At 33.9% G+C, this 24,132-nt stretch overlaps 1 protein-coding gene across 3 annotated transcripts in view; it reads left to right on the top strand.

Annotated features, from left to right (window-relative positions):
* The window catches only part of LOC135134756 (protein doublesex-like), a 214,930-nt gene that overhangs the window by 151,611 nt on the left and 39,187 nt on the right, over window positions 1–24,132 (top strand). Inside the window, exons 3-5 of one of the 3 annotated variants that reach the window (XR_010281374.1) lie at window positions 970–1,110; window positions 11,090–11,329; window positions 12,869–13,036. Coding sequence is in view for 2 of the 3 variants with exons in the window: in XM_064063583.1 (XP_063919653.1) it covers window positions 970–1,110; window positions 11,090–11,325 (377 nt within the window). In the remaining variant the exon portion in view is untranslated. The remainder of the gene's footprint in view (window positions 1–969; window positions 1,111–11,089; window positions 11,330–12,868; window positions 13,037–24,132) is intronic. The other 2 variants (XM_064063584.1, XM_064063583.1) reach the window with 2 other exon arrangements.

Genomic DNA, 24,132 nt, shown 5'->3' with positions numbered 1-24,132 from the left:
TATTGCACTTTTCTTTGATTAAACCAGTAAGCTTCAAAATTTGAATGTGAACAAATCCAAGAACATTCTCTATTATTTTTGCGTGAATTACGAAACTACATCTCCAAAGTGTTTAATAAATATAACAAACTTATTCAAAATTAGATTTGACAACTTTGAATTGTGATGTGGAAGGTTTAATCAAAGAAATGAAAAACATTTCTAGAACCTACCCTAATCTGAAAACTTTTTGATCATCTGTACCAATAAGCGTTAATTCACCAAAAGTGTTTTCTTATTGTGCTTACTTAACTACTTTAATAAATTCTTTCTTCTGTCCCTCGCTCTCGTCCTATTTCCTTTGTGTATATGTAGAGGTATTCTTTAATAAATTTTTATTGTTTGAATTTTGGCCTGTTTGTTACCTTATAAAAACGTGTTCGTTAGTGTGACGACAGCTGTGGCTAAACTTGTGCTTACGACATAGTGGCCCGTTTGGGTTTCACGAGCCAAACTATCGGCAACGTTTTACTTTAAAAAATCCGAATTCCCCTAGAAGAAATAAATTTTAAATATTAAAACAGGACCATCATTTGAAAAATTTAAATTACACTCGGCTACTTCACGCAAGCAATTTCATTATTCTATTCTATGGGAGTAATCGTGGATATGTATTCTATTCACAAAAGTGGAAGTACTTGAGACCTTGATTTTTTTAAAAATTGTTTAAAGTAGTAGTAACACGATTTTAATGTGGTCAAAACAAAAGTTGGTTGTAAAAACATTCTATGTACGACAAGAATGTATTCCTAGATAAAATTAAACATAGAGACGAACATTTTTATGTATGTACCAGTGTTTGTTGTTGTTTCTTTCTTTTCCGGCAGGGAATCATTGGTCCGTTTTAATTGAATATTCCAAGTTTGACTCGGGTCGTGTGTTAAAATAACGTTTGGCCTAACCCTCCTTAATGTAATTTTTGTTCTGCAGGTCGTGATGCTGAAATTCTCCTAGACTTCTGCCAAAGACTAAAGGATAAGTTCCAGTTGTCATGGAAAATGATTTCGTTAGTGGACGTTATTCTCAAATATGCCAAAGATCAAGACGAGGCTTGGAGGCAGATTGATGAAGGTAAAACATCCAGCAAGAGCAAAATAAATCACGAACTTCATTAGCAATAAAGTTGTGGGTACTTGTACCTGCATGATTTATTTTATGTTTACTTTGTGCTTTATCTTGAAGCTTTTCAGAATGTGAGAGCTTTGGTTCGTTTATCCCACCTACACATACTTTTGTCGGTGAAAGAAAACAGTAAGCTGAGCTGGTGTGTATTTGTGAACACTAAACAAAAGAAACTGTTCTCGGCAATAGTTTACAAATAAGCCAATATATGCGAACAGTGTGAATGAATTTTTATTAAATGTGCCAGTGAGAGCCTGTTATGTTTTGAAACAACTGCATAGCATCGTTAAAGTGTAATTTATGACCACCGTAAATGCAGAGGTTATAATATTTTTAGTATGTGCATATGCGTGCTTTTGCTATATTGATGTATTATACAACGTACAACGGCGACGCGATTTTTAATGGCACAGCCTTCAGCTGCCAGAAAATGCAAAAATGCAAAGATGCAAATATATTTGCAGGTTTTAGGAAAATGTTTCTTTCACATTTTATATTTACTGCTGTTTCACTTGAAAGTACTTTTTGTAACTGAAACTGAAACATTTCAGATAACATACCGCGAAATAAACCGGCGACATAGTTGTTTTAAAACTGCCACCTGGGTCTGTTCATTCCACATAACGACTTAAACTTCCGTTGAAGTCAGTAAAAACGCATTATATTTAGCAAGTATGAACCATTGTAAAATAGAAATAGGATCGTAAATTGTAACTATTGTCTCACTCAGAGAGTTCTAAATTTACTCGCACATTTTGCGAATTTATATGTTTTATGGTCCATTTAAAATCGCACATTATTAACAGCAATAACATTTTCGTTTCTTAGATTTGTGTTCAACTTTTGAAGCATTATTTGTTTATGTTTTAAAAAAATACCACCTGTTGCATTTTGTTGTCAACATCCGAGTAGTTGGCCCCACAAAGTCGAATAATTGTCAGAGATCGAATTGCTCCACCAGGCACGAATGTTTGTGTTTAAAACAAATGGTGAAGAAATCGACTGCAGTAAATAGAGGGTAAATGCCTCGAAAAGTCCAGGAAGTTACGGGTTGATATTTGGGATGACCGACAGTGATTTGCGACTTTATAACCCTTATTGGTGTTGCTTATTGTGTGTTCTAATCGGAAAGATGTGTTTTTTTAATTTTTTGTACGGGGTATATACTCATTTATCACTTTCACGTACCTACTGTAATTGCATGATAACTATATTATTAGATGCGCAGCAGCTGTTGGCGAAAAGTTGGTTAAAGAAATTGTTGGCGAACTGCCTCTGTACATCTCGAATTTTTCATTCGACACACATAGAAACACTGTTTAAATCTAGCACTATTTTTGTTTTTTTTACGCGTGTGAGGTAAGTGTTGCTTTGCTAAATTTATGGAACATGCAAATTATGTAGCTTATTCTAAAATGTGACTCTTTAGATTAGGAAGAATTAATCCAGAGCTGGACTAGCGTCAAGAATCTGCCCGCCTTGTACAGGGTCCATTCTGGTAGAAATTTAAAAACGTTATTTCTTAATTAGTCAATGATATGTAGTGTTTCATAAGGCTACATTTTAAAATGTGTATTTTAAACTTATTCAGCTTTATTCCTACAATTGGCTGAAATTTTAAAATTAAAATTATTTTGTCCCCATAAGTAAAAAATATGAAGGTTAATGACTTACGAGCATGTAATCCATAGGCACAGGTTACATTCAACGAAATAATTTTTAAGTTTTTATATCCCATAAAGAAATTTTTTCAAAAAATTACAAATAATTCAAAATGGTTTTGTTTCTGACAAAGCATAAGTGTCAATGTATATGCTTAAAAAAAAGGTGCGAAGAAACTTTCAGATCATGCCCTGTATTTGCGGCTACACTGCACAAAGAACACGGTGAAATAGAATTAATCGTTTCTGCTGACGACATGCCGACGTGTACTCGATAATACAAAACGTGAGATGAGTGTGAAGGAAGAGTGCATACAAAATTAGAGTGAAAATCCTTCTATTCACGTATGCATTATCAGGACCTAACGTACGAAGCGTGAAATATAACGTCGACTAAATTATCAATTATCATATCATCATGTCTGTTTTCATGCCTGTCCGCATGACACTTTCGAGATTTTTAGGGTGTTAGTGATCGAGAGTGATACGCTTTTCCACTGTGGTCACAATTTGTGAAAACAAATAAGCATAATGTACATGTCGACAAAGCTTTATTACTCACTGCCACTGAACACACGAGAACTAAGCGAGATTTTTGATGTGATTCATCGTATTGTTGTGGTATGGGAAGTAGTTTCTCTCTTGTCGTTTGAAACTGTGAGTTGTATATATAGAATCCACAAACTGTATGTGACTACGTGGAAATATTATTTATAATTACAGTTAGTAACTTATCGCATTTGTTTGTGTTACGAAATACACAGAACAACATTATGTATAAACTCAAAAATGCACGTTAAAAAGTTCAGCTTCAATTGAATTAAAAATTTTATGCTGTGTTGAAAAATTGGCAACGTGAATTATATCATCGGTTTACAGTAGTTAAAAATGTTAATGTAAAGTTATATATTTATATAGAACTTCCCTCGCTCCGGAAGCATCAGTTGTACATCTGTGTGGACCGCAGTGTTCAGTAGAGATTTATTTACACATGACTTATTTTTTGCACGAATTAAAAAAAATCAATGGATTGTTTCTGAAATAAGAACAAGTTTTAGATGCCCAGAGATTGAATCTCGAACGTTGGCCTTTCATGGCCAAAGCGAAAGCGCTGATTCAAAGTCTACAGAGAACACGTTGTAAAGCGTTGATAATGTAATTAAGCGCAACTGGTAGAACAATGTTAAAACAAGTAAAATAAAAAGACAAATTGTAAAATTTGATTCTGTAATACTTTTATAAAGGGGAAAGTTACAATACTAAGCAAAATCTTGGGATGACGTCATCAAATTTTTAATTGGAATGAATAGAAACATTTTGGTCAGCCATCTCCACGATCATCTTCAAGTACAACTATTATTTTACAGAAATCGGTCGTGTAGTTTCAGAGATTTTTGCGTAATGTCCGTAACAAATAATGAGAGATGATTTCAGGATCCCTAAAATTTGAAAAAATAGATCTTCCGTTTATGTATCATCTCCCGTCTGCGTTTATACAGATAATCTCCAAAACCACTGGACCGATTATTGTCCAATTTTACAGTCAAACTTTTTTATCTCGAACCTGGATTAGTCCAATATTTCTATTTCTTGAACCGGTCAATATATATCCTATATTTTGCTCAATTAGTCGAAATTTTCTATATATCGAAGAATTTTTTGTCACGGACAACAAATTTAGTCTCTATGACTCGGAACTTTTCTCAATATCGTCACATTCTGTAAATTGAAGTTGAGAAAAGTGTGAAGAAGAAAAAATACATTCCCTGAGAATTCAGCATACCAGCGAATACTCTATCGACAATTTTGAAACGTAGTGGATCTATTAAAAGGGCCTGAGAAGGAAATATTTTACAATTTGAGACTCGGGAAAATAGTGATGATGAAGTAAAGCGGTGTTACTGATGATGATTCGATACCTATTCCTGATATTGAAGCAGTACATGAAACTGTTGATAAAATTTCTGTTTTCTATACCTATACACCTTTTCTATACATGTATTTAAAACTTTGCATTTAATGTAATTACATATTAATTCATATATAATTATAATTAATTAATAAAAATTCATTAACTCGAATTTGTGATTACTCGAATGTTTTTTCCTCTCCTTTGGTGCTTCGACTTACAGAGGTTCGACTGTATATATTTTAGGAATATCGTATAGACGATAAAACGGCAAGCAGAGTTTCTTTAATCATCCCCACCAATGATATGAGGACGTCACCGAAAAATTTTGCGTAGTAAATGTTATTTAAATTTCATAAAATAACAGGTATTTATATTTGTGGTTTATGAACCCACCTTGATTATTTACCCTAGGCATCCACATATTTTTAATTTTACATTAATTAGCATCCTACTCTTTCTTTGTGCATTCTGAACGCCATACAAACAACGAAGATGACCTCATCCCAAAATTTTCTTATGGAAAATTCAGTTGAAACACGCATAACATGATTCTTCAACTGTACACATATTTTATTTTAACTAACAGGTGCTGCCTTAAAAACAATAAAATTCACAGAATGAAATTTTATAGTTTTTCGAAACAGTTGGATTTGTTGGGCTGTACTACAAGAACAAGGGAAGTTCTGTGTAACACTCTAAACCATTTTTTTATTAAACCAAGAAAATACGTCAATTCTTTGTGCATAGAGCATCATTTCATAATTGTTCGAACTAGTTCCAGTTAACTAACTCAAAGAAAAGATTACAGAAATAAGCTGGATTTAATGTTAAAATGTCGAATGTGAGCACTGTTTACTTGATACAAACATATGGATTAGATTCTCTTTTTTGTTCATTTTTGACTTTATTCCTGTTCTCTCTAACGGTTATAAACCATTTAGCGACTTATACGCATCAGAGAAAATTAGAGGGTCGGTGTTTCCTGATTTTAGTCATACTATACAATATCTGCTCCATTATGGTTATCTTAAAAAATGGAAGTGAGAGAGGAAGAGACCGAGAAGGGTCTCACTAATTTGCCGCGTTTACTTCTAGAAAGTGAGAGATTTTACATTTTCACGAATAAAATTTGCCAGACCGTTGTTAAAGTGGTCGTATGCCTGTAACAGGTTCGAGTTACGGGTTAACTGAAAGCCAAACTGGAGGACTTTCATTAAGCGCCATAGCATAGGATGGCCGTGTACATCCAAATGTGTTCCAGGTATTTGACATTGACCGAAATATAAAATGATGCGTGAAATAGTTTTGCACTGGCAATCCGCCAGTTTTTCTTCTGTTTGTGTTTTTTCTGTCTTGACGTGGCCTTCTATTGAGGGAAAACGCCTTTAACTGTTTTGATCTCATCCTTCTACTTAACATAATGAGTAGAGAGCGGATTTCTAGGTTTAATGCTTTTTGTGAAAAATGTAAGCACTTCAAAACTTTTTTATATCTGTAACTATGATACAATTTGGAGTGATTTGACACATTTTTTTTATGCTTATTTGCTTTTTTTTCAATTTTATGCATATTAAAACTTATATGCTTGTTTAATGCTTTTTTCGACGAATATGAGTTTTAATGCATACTTTGTTCCAATGCCGGCCTTGTCGGGATGACAAATACTTGTTAGTTAGCCGTATCGTACGTATGCATTTTACCTGGACTTGACCATTGAAGTACACTTACTCAAGACCCTTTCTGTGAATAGGTTCCGGTCGTTTGGGTAATAAAATTTTATTATAGGATTGGAAAAATACTCCATAGATTTTATGACTTTAAATCCTTACTTCCGTTAATAATGAATTAAACCTTTTAACCAGATGTTCTTTTTCGGCATTTTGCGGCAAGACCGTTGAAGATTTTCTAGAAAAAAGGCTTATTGTACCCAACTACATACCTTAAAATTTTTCTAATGGAAACTTTTAAGTAAATGAACCGTTTATTTCACAACCATCAGTCTATCGCATCTGTCGTAGTACAGTGTTATACGTGGTTCTCCCTTGTTACATGTTGAGTTCTATTTGGTAATATTACTAGTATTTTAAAAGAATGCCGAAAGTAAAATCGACGCCGGATGAGTGGATAAGGGATTTTCCAGAATTAAAATTAGAAAACAACAAAATATTCTGCAGAGCTTGTGTGAAAACCGTAAGCCAACTAATTTTTTTTATCTATTTTCCTTTGTTAATCCTGTATATGTAGGTGCGTTGTTTTAGATTCAAAGTGATAAAAAATATAATGTGACGCAACATGTCAGAACGACTCTTCATGTAGAAAGGAAGAAAATGTTTGAAGTTTCAAAAATTAAACACCAGACCATACATGAATCTGTTGCATCTACTTCCACAAAAGATGAGCAGTTTCAGTTTAATTTCGATTTATGTAAATGATGATCCAGTCCAATATACCTTTAAAAAAATTGGAGAAAGGCCCTCTTTAAGAATTCCTTGAAAAACACTGCAATCTACATATTCCGGTTGAAAGTACGCTCCGAAAAAATTATGTAGGCCCAGTGTTTCAGCAAGTTTACAACGAAATTAAACATCGCATTGGAGATAATTATTTATGGTTCGCTGTCGATGAAACAACCGATAGTTGTGGAAGATACGTGGCAAATTTAATTGTTGGAATCTTAAATGAAAATTTCCCTAGTTGAGGGTATGTAGTAAGTTTGAAAATGTTAGATAAAACAAATGGCAATACGATTACCAGATTTGTAAATGACAGTCTTACGTCACTATTTTTGCCAAATGCCGTACCGGCGAATAAAATTTTATTGATGATCTCGGATGCAGCTCGTTATATGTTGAAAGCAGGGAATAATCTAAAAATATTGTACCCCAATTTAATTCACTCTAACGGTTTAAACAGAGTGGCTGAAGGAATACGTTTGCAGTTTCCTACTGTTAATAAATTAGTGGCAAATGGTAAAAAGATTTTTGCTAAAGCCCCACTAAGAGTGCAACATTTTAAGGAAAAATTTCCAAACATACCATTGCCCCCAGAGCCGATTATAACGAGCTGAGGAACATGGTTACAGGCCACATTTTATTATGACAAATATATCAAAGAATTTGGGGAAGTAGTTACGGAGTTTAGCGAAGATTCTTCTCAATCGATTAAAGATTGCATAAATATTGTAGAAAACAAAGATTTGCGACAAGATCTAGCTTTTCTAAGAAGCAATTATCAATTCGTATGTGAGGTAATAGAAAAGTTAGAAAAACCCAACATGTTGTTGGTAGATGCCATAAACTTAGTGAAAGAATTTAAACAACAAGCAAACGCATTAAGGGGTGATATTGGTACTAGAGTATCTCAAAAACTTGACGAAGTGTTAAATAAAAATGCAGGTTTCGGTGTTCTTTCCGACGTTGCTCGTGTTTTACAGGGCCAGAAGGTGGAAAATTTGGAATTAGATTCAACATTAGTTGCAAAATTCAAATTTGCGCCAACGAGTGTGGATGTTGAACGCACATTCTCCAATTTTAAACACATTTTAAATGATCGGCGAAAAAATTTTACAGTGGACAACTTGGAACATATTACAATCATAAATTGTTTTAGAGAAAACTGAAATACGTGGGTAAAATATAAAGTCTAGGATTATTGTAATAATTTTGTATCCAAAGTTCTAAGAAATGTTCTTTGATTTGTAATATGATTATGTTTTTAATGCTTTTTTGCTTAAAATAAAACTTTTTTAATGAAAGTGTTATGCTTATTTAATGCTTTTTTGCTTAAAATAAAACTTTTTTATTGAAAATGTTGTGCTTATTTAAGCGCTTATTCAAGCGCTTATTCTTAATTTTTTTGTGCTTATAAATCCGCTCTCTAATAATGAGACTGCGGCTTTACCCATTAGTAGAACAACGCTGTTATCTGTTATATTGTCTAGACAGGTAATAGACAGCCAGTGGTGACCCAAGAAGATAAGAGAATGCGCTTGTCTGTGGATATCGCAATGATAAGGCTAACCTAAGGTGACTTCTGCTTAAAGCTGCTCGACAACCAAATCTATGTCTTTGGAGGTTAAAAGCTCTTTGAGTATCCAGGAACTTGGTTTTTTGCTTACTCTTTGCAAACAGTTTTGTGTATTAAATTTATCCACTACCAATACTGATATAAGCGTTCATAGAAACATGACCTTTATTATTTTTAAGTATATGTACATGTACAAATTTCCACATATCTAAAGCATATTCAATAAAAACGGAATATAGCAGAACTTGATAAAAAATGTGGTTTATTTACAAAACCTACGTCGTAAGGAGTTAGAAAGTTAAGGTTCTTTAACTTTTTTTAAAGGACAAGTTTATTAACTTACGAAACTCTGCATCGATTCGGGGAACTGCTTATTTATAGACAGTTAATTAAAAAGTCAGTGCATTGTAATTTATAAGGTTTGAATAAAAAAGGGGAAATAATAATAATAATGTCTGTTTTGTATTTAAACATTATCCAGCTCTTTATAGTAAAGTATAGTCCATAAGGCAACCAACTACATAAATGCTAAATACAACTCTGATATTTTGACGACAATTCTTAGACAAAAAAACCCATAATAAATAATTCTAGTTTCGCAATTTGTGGATCATCTGACATAACTACTTTTCCCAGGAGCGTTTCTTGTTTGCTCCGATATTTACTGCCAACATTCTTTAGACACTTCGTGAAAAATAAAGCCTTGGCCAGAGGGCAAACCAGTGCCCGTTAGAGTATATAAGGCTTCCAAATCGTGAGATTCCATTCGCTGCTCCGTCATAAGACTACACTATACCGTATGATTATATTATTATAGTTATAATAAATGTAACCAGAATTGCAGTAAAGCGATTGAAACACATTAAAAGTGAAAAGTATGCAAGAACATATTAGAATTGCAAGAGATTTTAATTACCACACTAACTTCCACTGACGCGATGTGTGCAAGGATGTCGAAGAGGCTAATTTCTCGGTTATGGCTGCATCCTTTTGAAACTTGCGTAATCACGGTGTTATCTGGAAGCATTGTCTGCAAAAGCTCTACAGACTCTTATACCCTGTTAGTGTCCAACAGTCCTTTGAGAGAACGTTGGCAATATGTACGTATGTTATGATGGTTGGATGAAAATATTTGAAAAAATTCATTATATATGTTTTCGAATGTTCATGATTATAATTTATTATCAATAAAGAGAAAAATATAAATATTCTTCTGTGGCTCTCTTATTGGACTATTTTTTTACACCATGCTATAGTACCTATTAAAAGCGAGTAACTACTACTAGGTATCCTAATGTCATTATCAGAATGGTCAGTTAATTATTCTATTAATACACATAAAAATGTAGTAACATTTCCAAATGAAAACTGTGTTGATACTTGACTAATTTACATTCCAGATGCAGGAAGAGATTTGTGGCAGTTGGGAATGTAAACATTGGCAAATCATCAGAAAACCATGCAAAATATTCTAGAATTAATAATGGAACCTAATTTCGTTAATTTGGCTGAGTACATTTAGAATTTTTGGTTATTCCGAAATGGCATTTCAAAAAAGAATTGTGGTAATCGTAATAATGATCCGTCCTCGATTATTTTCTAATATAATTGTCCCTGAAACTGATTTTTTGTAAAGAAACACAAACTGTTTGAAACCTCGACTTGACAATTAAGTATTTGTAGTATAAAATTTGCACTACATCTACCTGGTGTATTACTGCTTGTTTATTTTCGGTTCATTTAACCTTATTCGCGGGTAGATAATTGTTGTTTCGATGAGGCGACACAAGGCAGAACGCCTTTAAATGCGTGTAATGCATCATATTCTTGTTTTCTAGTTAAGTTATTTTACTACTACTTTCCATGAACCTATTTAACATCTTGTACGAATTAATAGGAAGTAACTATGATATCCTAAACTTCAAGGAGTTGTAATAAGATCAACACGATTTACGATTAATTCGTTAACGGAATCGGAAGCGTAAACGGAGACGAAAAAAGTTGGAACAGTATGTATACATAGCACTAACGTATCCGCAGTTGCAATGAAAACGATCGTAAGCACAACGTAGTTAATCAACGTTCATCTCCCGTCACTACAGTCGACCAATTAAGAGAGAAATGTTGCGTGTACGAAAATTGTACCATTTAACTTTTTTAGTCTCCGTTTATGGTCTTGGAAGTTGAACAATTATTATAACGAAAGAACATTGTAAAAAAACTGAACAATTTTTCAACCTGGAACCAAAGGTCTTGCTAGACTTCTCGATAAAACACAAAGGTTTATCTTCCTAGTTGTATTTTCTTGAATTTTATATACTTATTGCAGCATTCCTAGAAATTCGCGCCTTGGCCGCTGTCGAAGCAGCAAGGTACACTTACCATCACATCCCCTACACTGGACTGTACTCAAATGCAGCAGCAGCGATATATCCGCCCGTTTATTTACCATCCATGTCGATGTATCATCCTGCCACCTTACTAGGATCTGTTCCGCCCAACACATCGCCGTCACATTCGCCGCCCATCGCACCAACGGCGATCAGACCCAGTAGTCGAGCGTGATAAGGTAATTTTGTACTGTATAATTCTTTTTGACACTGCAGCAGTTCTTCTGATGATACATTACTGGTATCATTTTTAAATACTTAATATTAATTATGAGATGAGAATTTCTTCCCTTTCGAACTTTTTTCGTTTTGAAACTAGATGAAACCATCGTGAAGCTAAATCCAGCGAACAGTAGAGTGGTCAGTCAATTCAAAACGAAGCATTGTCCTGCAAGGAAAACTCACTTGAGATTTTTCTACGGGGTGTCTGCGCAATTTTCTTTGGAAAACTGATTACTAATTTCCCCGTCATAATTTTAGCCCATTTTAAGTAGACTGACATAAATGTTTCGTCGTTGTACCAAAAAATTGATGAAAACGACTGAACCGCTTTCGGTTTTGTATATGGGATAGTTCTAAGTCGAAATAATTGTCAATACCTCCTCAAATTTCACTAAACTTCCTTTTTTATTAAGCAATTATAATTGGAGTAGTGTGTATTAATAAATTTTGGCTAATTACTTAAATGATTTAGACAAAACATAATTATAAAAATATTGGCACACTGGCGCTGACCACAGTTGCCAAAAAGTTGAGTATATTATAAAGTTGTTACCTCAAATTTATTAGAACAGTCTGTCAAGATTTAGCGAATTTTACGAATTTCGTACTTCACTCTTCGGACAAACCCTAGAGCTAAAATGTTTCTTACTCGAAGTGAATGTCTGCCTATTAAAAAACGATGCAGCATCGGACGCGTTTCATTGATGTGTGGCCATTTTTACTGCTGTGTATATAATTAGTAATTACCAGGCCTACTAAATATCTTTAAGTTTATCGTTCATGATTAAGGTTTATATTTTGTTAATGACCATTCTAATGCCCACTAAGCGGTTAATTTATGTTTTATTGCATCCAACAGCGTCTGCGAATGCCCAATAAACTGCTGTGAAAAACCATTTTAGCTTCTCAATTAATTGCAGTGGAAGTTGAGGAAAGGGTGAAATTAGGTAGGTTTTTCTTTTTACTCCTTTTGCCAATTAATAAAATTTGATGGACCATCTTCTTAATAATACATTTTAACTAACTATATTCGTATTTGGTTTAATTAGTTTGAGGCGGATGCAGAAATAATAAATTTTAACTGACCGAAAGGGAATAAGTTGGTATAGCTATTCTACGTACCGCAACATTAACCAGACTCGTAAAACGCACTTTATATCCGTTTTATGGCATTTGTAAAATATTGCATTTCAAGTATAATATATGCACTCGGCTGCAGTCGTACAGACAGACACTCCAATCAGATGCCATCTTGCACACACATTATTTTGCAGTAATAATTTTTAAAGAAACGTCAACGTAATTTGTAACACCCTCCAAAAGGCTCCTGTTGTGGTTGTAGGATTGTAGTCTGTTTTGTGAGCTGTTAATTTAGACACAATTTACACCTCTTGTCAGATCTTGAAATATTGTGGGTAATCTATTTTTTTTATTTTAGCAAGTTATTTTTTTATTTCAATATTTTTTTTTAATTTTTATTTTTTGTACATTATCAGCTAAATATACGTGTATACGTAACGATTTAGAAGCATTCCTCAGTATACAGAATTTCCAGGTAAGTAATCGAAGAAAAAGCAAAAAGAAAACTTTGCTTCATTTCAGTGCATGATGTGTGGATGTCACATTGCCTCAGGAATTGCTAGTTTGCCAAAAACAGATAATAAGTAAGTGTATGATGAGCCACTGTAATTCTCAGATTAATAACAGCTTTTTGCCTACTTTGTTGTGCCGGCTACAGCATAAAACATCTTGCGATCCAACTAATTTTTACTAACAAACAATAAAACACAAACATGTGTTGCTATAAACGTAGTAAGAAACTTTGTTTCCGAAGTGAAATAATGTATCGCGTGAGAGTAACAGTTAAAATATGTAATTACTGTTTGTACAATCTCCAGATACACTGATGTAGTACAATGATCTGTCAATATAATAAATATTCTTGATTTTTACCACTCCGTTGTTTCCTATGTTTTGTGGATATATAAATATTTCGTAGTTGTTTCTATGAAAAAACCATTTTGCGAATAAATTTAATATAAAAAGATCGCTTGCAAAGTCTTCTTGCAACTTCCGACTTTTTATCGAGTGGGAAATAAATATACGCAGGAAAGTCAATGCGGTGCATCAAAATTATATCCGAAATTTTTACTAAGCAGTTACTTTTTTGATAAATATGTGCCTTAATGGAAAAGTTTAATATAAATACCGCACTTTGGTGTTAAATTTGCAACCATTCGACACCTGATGGAAAATGCTATTTAGATCAAAGTTAATGATTTCAATAAAACAAAAATATTTTTTAGCAGTATTATTTCTTTTAATTACATTCATTTTAAGGCGTCTGTACTGTTAATGCATCAAAATATATATATATATATATATACATATAATAATTATAATAATGTTAGATTAACAGCATAATTTCGATATAGAGACAGACAAGAAATGAAAATGTAGTAATTCGATTCTAAAAGGTTTTTGCATATGCCTAATATTGTATAAAAAAAAATAATAATAAAAGACATTTACGATCGAATTGATTTCGGCAAAGTCTCATCCAAATAACTTTTGCCACAACCATATAACGCATTCAGTTTTTATGTGCCATAAAAGTTATAAAATGCATTTCAATCAGATTCAGAGGAATGATTTATGTTGTTTTGTTGTCATACCAATACATGGGATCAAGTTTTTGTCGAATGTCTACATAGTTATCGAGTGTGTATTAGTTGGAGGCAACACACCGTTAAATGCTTGGGTGCAATTAATACAATACACTGACGATATTTTATCGTTTGATAAAAACCCGTGTTAATAATTGCATAATGTTCATAATAGAAATTAGAGTTAAGTATGGTATTATCAAGTTAGTAGTAGATATCGTTTACCATATGTAGTTTTGAAAGGTTAATATTTTTGTTAATTTTAGTGTTGTGTCTACTGCAGTGTAATTTTATCTTTTCAATCAGTCTAAAGTTCAATTAATCTAAAAAGAGTCATAAATTCTGGGATAGTGTCCAGAGGTAAATTGAAAGTTCGTCTAAGTAAAGCCTTTCGGTCGATATGTAGGATAACTGGATACCCCAGCAATAGTACTGAATGCCGCCGTTGCTGGCGTTGCTGCCATTTTATGGGCTAGTTTATATTTTATGACCCCCTATACAGAGATGTATGGATGTATAAAACTGCAAAATGTTCCCTACATATTAATTTTACTCTTGCAAACGTTTGTTATGAAAATTGTTTCACCTACGTTATACTCTAAAGTGTAATCAAAAATATTTTAAACTAGTCTCGTTTTGTACTTTATACCTGAAAATAAAAATTACACTACGACATGCTCCACTTCAGTTTTCTTTTTAATTAATACGTCTTAATTGCAGCGAAGTGGGACCTCCGCATTTTATGCGATGAGTGACATTTTTGATTCTTTTTCAATTTTTAAAACATTTCACCTCATTCTTGGAAGAATTACGGTCTCGTAAAACTTTCTCGAATGGTAAAAATTCGCAATGCTGGTTAAAGTGTATATCGTACATCCATGCAATGCAATGAGGGACTCGTTCTAAATCCCGTTTTCCTATCGCCATCCTTACTCACTACCCTATATCCTGCGGAAGGTCTTTAAAACTCGCATAAAATGCGGCGTCTGTCGTATCTCTTTCCCATCGCCTAAACCTTCAACTTTATTTTAGAGTGTCTGGCCTGATCTGAAATTAAAGAAATCGATTGTCGTTAACCGCCGCTTTAGCGATGGGGGATTAGCCTGAATTTCAAATAGGGAAAGTGATCAATTTTATATATATTATATATACCAACCTATAGGAAATTCTTAATCTTTTATGACCTCCAGGGGATAATAACCGGCTCATAACCGGCCCGCAATTGCTCGATTTGACCGCTCTCCATCAAGCCGCAGGTCAAAAAAAAAATACAGATGTGTCACATCAGATAAAGATTTTGTTGTACTTAATTGGCGCAAGTACCATTTGTATGTACTGAATTTAAATGGTGCTAGAAGGTTACATACGTATCAATGTGAAATTATGATGACAGAGATAATCTCCGAAATTACTGGACCGATTGTTGTCAAATTTTATGTTTGTTTAGGTTAGCGGTAGGTAAATCACGACAAAAGAGCGACATTCTTTTCAGGACCAATTTTACCAACTGCATTTATCTTACCCAAACATCTACAAAAGCTCGAAGTAAATCATACTTGCGTATTAATAGTTATTATACACACTCATCAAAAAATTTTCAAATTTAGGACATTTAATTGTCAATTATAATATAACAAGTGATATGATTATTATCGATAATATTTCGAGTGAAACCGAGCTGCAGATTCAACGAGTGCGAAGCACGAGTTGAATGTGTTGCTTCGGTTTCACGAGCCATATCTTCGATTATTAATCATATCACGAGTTATATTCAACATGAGAATATAATAAATGAACATTTTTTTTTGATAATAGAATTGATTTCGTCGTTTTGAGCTTGCCCCCAACGTTGGCAAGCCATAATAAACAAAAAAATTCATGAAATTCTAAAATTTGTCAAATTTGACAGTTTTTAAATTTAGGTAGCAACAGACCATAATAAGGCAATAAAATTATTATCGCTGTGATAGACATGTAACTAAGGGCATGGACAAATTCTATTGGAAGAAATGGGGTCATGTGATCCATGAATTATATTCTCAATTAATGATTATTGGAGGTAATTTCGAGACACTTGTTTTTACAAGTTTCTTCAAATAATCACTTTATTTAAACTAATCACTAATCAGTCATAAACAGTAGATAGTAGTCATCAGACTAGTCGGCACTAAAAATGTGTGAATTTGTGGCAGGTGGACACCAATGAATTTAGTAACTTTTGTACCACCAACGTGTCACTGGTGTTAACACGACTGTCACTCGAAGTACAGATGTTTTATTTGATTTTTTATGCATAAATAACAGATGATAAATGATACTAAATTAAAATACCACACTGCTTGCAAGGTTTTAATGTGTTTTATCGGCTTGACGACAGTCAAAGTGCAAATTTATTTTTAGTGTTGTGGGAGTTAACCGTGTAGCATAATGATACCGACAAATTCACCAGCTAATAATATTCTAGCATGGGAAAGTGAGACAAGATGTGGTTTTGGATCAGGACGACGTGCCTGCAATATTTCATAATTCCAGCATACCAGTAACAGCATATACATTTAATTTATCACGTGTCCTTCAACTGCATATCTGTGGCACTAGACCAGGAAGCTACCTACATATAAAAGAAAAATTAGTGTAATGACTTCATCTTCCAAAACATGATTTGATGCGAACTGTTTTTTCTTTTTTTCATATAGATTCATTTGACGGCAAATTTTGATTAAAGTATTTGCAGAAGATTCATAAGCAATTTAGCAAGCTTACGATAACTTGAGAGCGTGTACAAACCGTCAAAGCAATTACTTGTGTAGTTATGAAAACTTGCAAAGTTTTAGGGTAAAATTTTGAATTTTAAAGATACTTACAGATTCATATTATTTTACATCATTTAAATAAGATCTACCTGGCAAACTTTTGAAAGTAAGGTAGGTCATTAAAATCGTGAGTACAGGAATATATCATTTTATAAAATTTAATTAGCAGTTACTATGCAAAATTTTGAGGAGACGTCATGAAATTGTTAATGGGAACGATCAGACAAATTTTGATCAGAGTTTTACCATATACACGAGACTCCTAACATGTATATAAAATTTTACAAGAATCAGTCCAGTAGTTTCGCATATATCTGTCTAATAAAATATCGACACAGACGACAAACAGACAGAACCGGGAGACCTATTTTTGGGGTCATGAAACGTCCATAAAACATCACCGGAAGGATAATGTGCAATGAACAGAACACTAGCTGAAAAAAAATAACAAACAATGGTAGAGTCAGGATTGTTCTGAAGAAGTGAAATATGGACCATGGAAAAAGACAAACGAAAAGTGTCAGCGGTGGAAATGGAAGCACGAGGGTATCACGACTACACCGGATTCAAAACGCAAAAATTCCACACAGGATGAAATAACAGAATTAAGGGTTGAAAGTGGTTTGGGCAGTTTAACATGTGCTAAATTTCAGAGCAGCTAATTTAGTAATTTCTACATTGTATTTTTTTTTTCAACAACTGCACAAGCAGTGTAGAGAATATACGTAGGTATTCATAATCATAACTGTGGACGCACCTGCATATTTTAGAAAAAATATATTTAAAAACATTTAGAGCTGACGTCATCAAGTTTTCGGAAGATATAAGCAAATTTTGATAGCGATTTATAAATTCTCAAATACTCCGAAATAATTTCAAGCGTGATTTTTCCACAAGCCATTACCTTGTATTGCTGACGAAATTATATTGATGAAATCTTATCCGAACATGTTTTTGAAATGTTAAACGTAATATCCTTGCTTCCAAGTATTGTAATGGGTCTATTTGGCGAATGGCTAATTTTATATTTTCTCGACGTTTCATTGTTCTTGAATGTGAATAACTAGGTCTGCGGTTCCGTTCGTCTGCCGTCTATTGCTGATTTTAGTAGACATAATCTACGAAGCTACTAGACTGGGTGTTGAGAAATTTTGAACATTTTCGGATTATCGTGTAGAGAGTAAAACTATAATCAAAATTTATTGTAATCATTTTCATCATGGCAACATCGTTGTATACAATAACCTGTACACGTGATTTATTAATCCATCCCAATTTTTAAACTTGGGCAAGTCGGTTTTTGGAAACATATTCAGAATTGTGCAACAAAGTTGTGTTTCTTTAATTATGGTTTAATAATGGTGTCGGCATTTTAATGACACCTATACAGGTTATAGTAAGAAAAACAGATCTATGAAGGAATTGCACATACTTTCTTCATTTCTTGTATAGTTAAATTTCCCGGAATTCATGACAAAGCCTGATTAAGTAGTTCGTTATGTCGATTGTGGAACGTCACATAAGTATACCAAACTTCGGTAACTAAAAAGTAGTTCGATAATTAATCCGTGTAATGGTACTCTAACCCATTTAAAGGAAGGACGCTCAAGTCCTGTTAAAAATGGAGTGTGCTAAAAATGTTTCGTGCATGAATTCTTATCCAAAAATTTCAAAATAAACAGCTTTTGAAGACCACAATAATTGTGTACCACTGATTTTCATTAACATAACAAGACGCGCGATAAAAAAGTATTGAGAATATAAATTACCTGCTACAGAAACACGCAATGAATCGTGTTAAAGATTACATTTTTAATGCGTGCCGTTAGCAAATAGTCATCTTTATTAAAAGTTGTATTATTACAAACAAATATTGAGTAATTAAGTAGTGTCCATATTTGCATATTTTTTTTTTCAAACTGATACTTATTTTAGAAATATATGTAAAAAGCACATGCAGAACCAAATTTTTAAAATGGCAGAAATCGTGGCGTTTAGCGTTATTTATGACAACAGTTACGCCAGGTGATTACTTGTATTTATTTTAGAATGAAAATTTTTGGCGAGGCTTGTGCCATGTCAAAGAATATTTCGCAAATGAATAAGACACGTCGTGTTGTGCCGAACTTTGTTTCCATAATAAACAAGGTAAAAATGATTTATTCAACACTTAATAGTAAAATGATAATTACTTCACCCATTTTAAATAAGTAAAGTACCCTATAACTCACTAGTAAGTATTGTTACGTTGAACGGGTCATTAAAATCAGCGTGGGTTACACTCGCCAATTTACTTCTCAGTTATACTAATTTACAGCGATTATGTACAGAATAATTCTGACTCGATTGGAATGGATTTCATTAGACTCAACGTTTCCCATTGTCCGGGCATCACTTGTTGGTTGAGACTGACTCGTTCCCGAAGGTGGGGCCTCTATTTAAAACCGTACATAAACTTCTAGATGTTTTGCGATCGAGGTCTTTCTGGAATACCCATCGCCGCCGTCACCGACGATGAGTCACCCATCATTGCCGTGCATAGTAGAAAGTTCTCGGCAGCCCATAGGCGTCGTATCGGGGTGGCGTATGGGTTTATTTCGTAACAGTATTTACTGCAACATAAATGACAAATACAAACGTCAGTATTTTTATTGAATGATGCAACACTTTTTATCATATGTAACATTTATAATAAAAGCGTCTGCATATGAAATCCACAAGGAAAAATTTTATAAAATTTTGCAATCCAGTGGAAATACGGCAACATAATTTCCTCGTTGATCACAGGAATATTCTTTGATGTCCATCACTGATTGAATCATTTGTCTTTAGATTTTGCACGTAATAACTAATGACTCACGCTGCTTTTGTTTCATGCAGTACATCCTTCGGTACAGCATCACCCATACACTGGGAACAAACAACAAGCTCAGCAACCAATGTAAAAATAATTTTATTTAATTTAGCACTAAATTAGTAACTGGGGTGTTGGATAAAACATTGTATTGCATTCGGTACTATCCACTAGAAAATAATTTTTATTTCTCTGGTAGACAAAAATCTAACTTTACTTACATACTAGTACAGTAAAGAACTATTACACTGATTATTGTATTGTTGTCAGATTCGCGTTGTTATTTTTTAAATATAGGACGTTAACCTAATAACCTTTCAATTTATCGTATAAGCTAAGAAATGTAACAAAAGTGCTTTCGACTGTGGAAATAAAATCTACAAGTTTAATTTCCATGAGAAACCTGAAAACTATCATAATTAAAAGAAAAATACTACATTTTGACGTAAGATCAATAGTTATAGAGAAAAGTGTTTACCTAAATTTTACGTACATAATCAGGTTAATGTTGTATCTATTCAGTTTTAAGAGGTGATAGATAATAATAGACCAGCGGAAATGAGAAGCCCACATTTTTTATTAAATCGCCTGTGAAACGACAAAAAAATATATAATTGCACATTCATAATTGTAATTATCAATCTTTTAACTTGCGATAAGACTCCTTTTCGTCGTCGTTCATCAAGAAAATAATAAACAATTTATAACGGAACGCAATCATTAGTTTTTTATCTTCTATTATTTGTTCTTTTTATCCATATTAAGTAACCTTTTTAATCGCAGTTTACATCGTTTCATGAATATTACCATTTTTTTTTCTGAATAAAAATATTGTAATAGGGTCCATCCGGCGAATGGCTGCTATTTTCTCCTGTTTCCGTCTGCCCATCTGCTTGTCTGTGGTCTGTGTCCATTTTTACTAAGCAGATAATCTTCGAAACTACTGTACCGATTGTTGTCAAATTTTGCACGTTGGTTAGGAATATTATTGTGTAGATGGTAAAACGCTAACCAAAATTTGTCTGTCATCCACACCAATAATTTGATGACGTCACCTCAAATTTTTGCATGGTTACTGCTTGTGGTTTCTGAATCCGCTTGTAGACACCATTTCTTAATAAAAGAACCGTATTTTCTACCTCGTCCGTTTATTCTTAACGATACGAGGAACATTTTCTTCTCACCTATCATTGGTATATGTAAATATATTTAAGCATATTGAACTTGGCTTGTCTGCTATCATATTCGTGTCCACCGGTTAAATTGAAGTTAAGTCAGGAAGAATCGCTTTTATGAATGGATCAATAAACAGAACGTAAAAACCATTTCGAGTCGACTTTTACGATTTTATTTTTGCTACAATCGTTTTGAGGATTATTCATATAATGCAAAGGGCTTTTGCAGAGTCGCTGTCCTGGTGCCAAACGCTTATTTTATTACCATAATTAAACTTCCTCGAAACGTGTGTGCTTGCCTTGGGCGAGTATTAATTTCGAATCCGCCGTATAAACCGGTTGTTATAAAATTCGATTCAATAAGCAAGATGTGGCTGAGCTTTATAACTCCATACCTTATTCATACCAAAGTTATATCGCACTTGACGAAATTGTAAAATATATTTATAGCTACTTTTATGTATTACGTAATGCCTAGACTTGCTTCAAAAGCGAAAATTGCTTATCGAATATTCGTCGTTTTTAACCGATTTTTATATTTTATGTACACTGTCGTGCTTCTGGGAATGTCAAGTACTGGGAGGATTAAGTCTACTAGCGCGATTGAAGAATATTTATAGGCAATTATTTAGCAATTAGCTACTAGTTGGTTACCAAGTGGTTAGAAAATGTGGTCCTGGTTATTAATCAAGTCGATGGAACATAGTATGCACTTGAAAAATCTAAACCATTTAACTAAATTAAGGCTGAAGTAAGGCGTGGTAAGTTGTCTTAATTACAACTAGGCAAACATCGTAGATCCGGTGCTACTTCTTCCACTTTTGAGAAAGTTTGTATGACGATTTGTTCAGGTAAGACCTTTAAAAACTTAATTCATATTATTTCGAATGTAAGTAAATTATTTTAATGTTAAGACAACAGTACTATTTCAGTCAGCTTGTAGAAATAAATCTATTTTTAAGCTTCGTGGAAAGTTGTGGAGACGATTTTTTGTTTGCAGACGAAATATTTCCAAAGTTCTTCGAGGCACGCTCTATAACAAAAACAGCAAATACCTTGTGATGGTTCGATGCCATTATTATAAAAAAGATCTTGTTGTTTACTATTTTCTATTATTTCAATCTACTCCGGACACAGGCCGCAGCTTGTGTCTAAATGTTTAATTTTATTTCGTTCTACCGATTTTCCTTCGGCTTGTAACAATAGGGGATAAATATAAACTGACCAGAGAGTTGGAAGAGCGTTGATATAAAAGGGACGTAGCTATTAAAAGTTACATGTGGAAGCAGAAATCGAAAAAACTGTTTTTTCATTTTTAAAGTACTTATCAACAATCACCCTTTACTTGGATTTATTTTACAGAAAACATCTTCCAGTTCTCAAGGGTTGAGGGTGGCACAAACTTAGAACAAAACAGTAACTGTTCTTGATAACTCGAACATTTTTTCAAGTTATGATATGCAAAACTTTTGATATTTATTGTTCAAAAATATTAAAAGGAATGTGACACCCCAAATAAAAAGCTATAATGTGTAAGCGGAATTTTAGTGCAGGTCTTTAAGGCGACAAAAACAATCAGATTTAATTATTAACCCCCAATTAAGACAGATACCTCAGATGGCGAGGGTGCATTTGGAGGGTAGTTTAGTCAGAGTTGGTCACAGTCCGTGAGAGTCAGTGTAAAATAGCGGTGGGCGCGAAGGCCCAGCTGTGTTGTGATGGTCTGACAGGGCCGGACTCGGGTTGAGTGTTAAGAGCAAAGAGTTGGGTGTTAAGGTGTTGGTAAGAGAAGGTAGCATGTTAGGGTGAACGCGTAAAATCTTCGGCAGATACCATGGTATGTACCTGAGCACTGAGGGTGTACTTAGGTGGGGCGCCTTTGGCTCATGACACATTAAGTTGGCGAAAGCCGTGAAAGGGGTGTCCTGGCTCTTGACCGACCGGTGGTGGCGGTGGTAGCAACCGAATGCAACAGAGAATACGTTTACTGGTTTAGGTTGGGAGATTAACCCTGTTTCTGGAGGAAACATAGTGACTTATGAATGTGGAGGTGTCCTCTCCACTTGGGCCGTGACAGTGCTCCTTCTGAGCAGGCTGTGGGCGGGAAGTACATCCCAAACTGTACGGCTATGGCGATTTCAGATAACTCGACAACATCACCAGAAGATCACACGCTGAAGAGTTTTTTTCAACACCGATTCATTTTCTCTCATTTTAATCCCCACTTATTGCAATGTAATGACTGTTTTTAATCCCTAGGGAGTTAAAAAAGTTTAAAATTCATAAAAAGACCGGCAGCAACTCAAACAACGAGTATTTAATCCTTGGTACATTACATACTATTAATACTACATATTTTTGCTGCATAAGTATAAGTAAATATTAACGTTACAATTTTGGAGGGGACCTATATTAATACGATCGTTACACTCTAAATAATTCAATTTTGGGAAGTTAATGTTACAAGTAGATCTAGTTGCTTCGCTTGTAACGAGTGTATGCTTTGAAGTATTTACCTCCGCTTCATCAATACAAGAAAAAATCTTCTTACAAACTCGTATTTTTTTCGTCCATGATTCCTCCACGTAGTCCTCCGTAACAATAGAAGACTTCCAACCACCGTGATTCTTTAAAGTTAGCAGATCTTCACCGCCGTCAACTAAAAATGGCGCCAAGGAGCGGCGGAAGCAATGTCCTGTGTATAGAGCAGAATCTGGTAAATGTAGGAATTCAGTTATCAGCTTAGGAAATTTAGAGAACTTGTTTTTCCCACCGCCTGTACAGTGCATTTGTTATGCTTGTAATTAATAAAGAATCTATTGTGTGGGACGTTCTTTGGTCTTAGGTCTTTATACATCCTGTACAATTGTAAATAACATGTGTTCTTGCTCTCCTAATCGACAACGGTAAATACTCTAGGCATTGTGGTTTTCGTATCTGGAATGTTCATAACAAGAACAGAAGCACGATCTGTATGGCCTATCTACATATCAACTAATTCGGCAGTTCTACAAGCTCCTGCGATACCCATTATTGTAGTCACCTTTATTAGCAAGTAATCATTGCCAGGAACTACATTCAAGAAGGTACTGACATTCTCACCCGTAAGAATCGTTCATTTCTTTGACCTGTAACCTGCTTCTTCAGGAATGCAATAACTTTTCCGAACCTACATTAATTTTTCATATTGAATCACAACTCAAAATAAAAGTAGGTACACACCTCCCAATATTTTTTTCCTTCAATGTAATT

The sequence above is a fragment of the Zophobas morio genome, unplaced genomic scaffold (assembly GCF_036711695.1).
Source record: "Zophobas morio isolate AGI-343-1 ecotype UQ-CSIRO unplaced genomic scaffold, CSIRO_AGI_Zmor_V1 ptg000023l, whole genome shotgun sequence".
Classification (NCBI taxonomy): domain Eukaryota; kingdom Metazoa; phylum Arthropoda; class Insecta; order Coleoptera; family Tenebrionidae; genus Zophobas; species Zophobas morio.
This window is presented reverse-complemented; position numbering and strand designations above follow the sequence as displayed.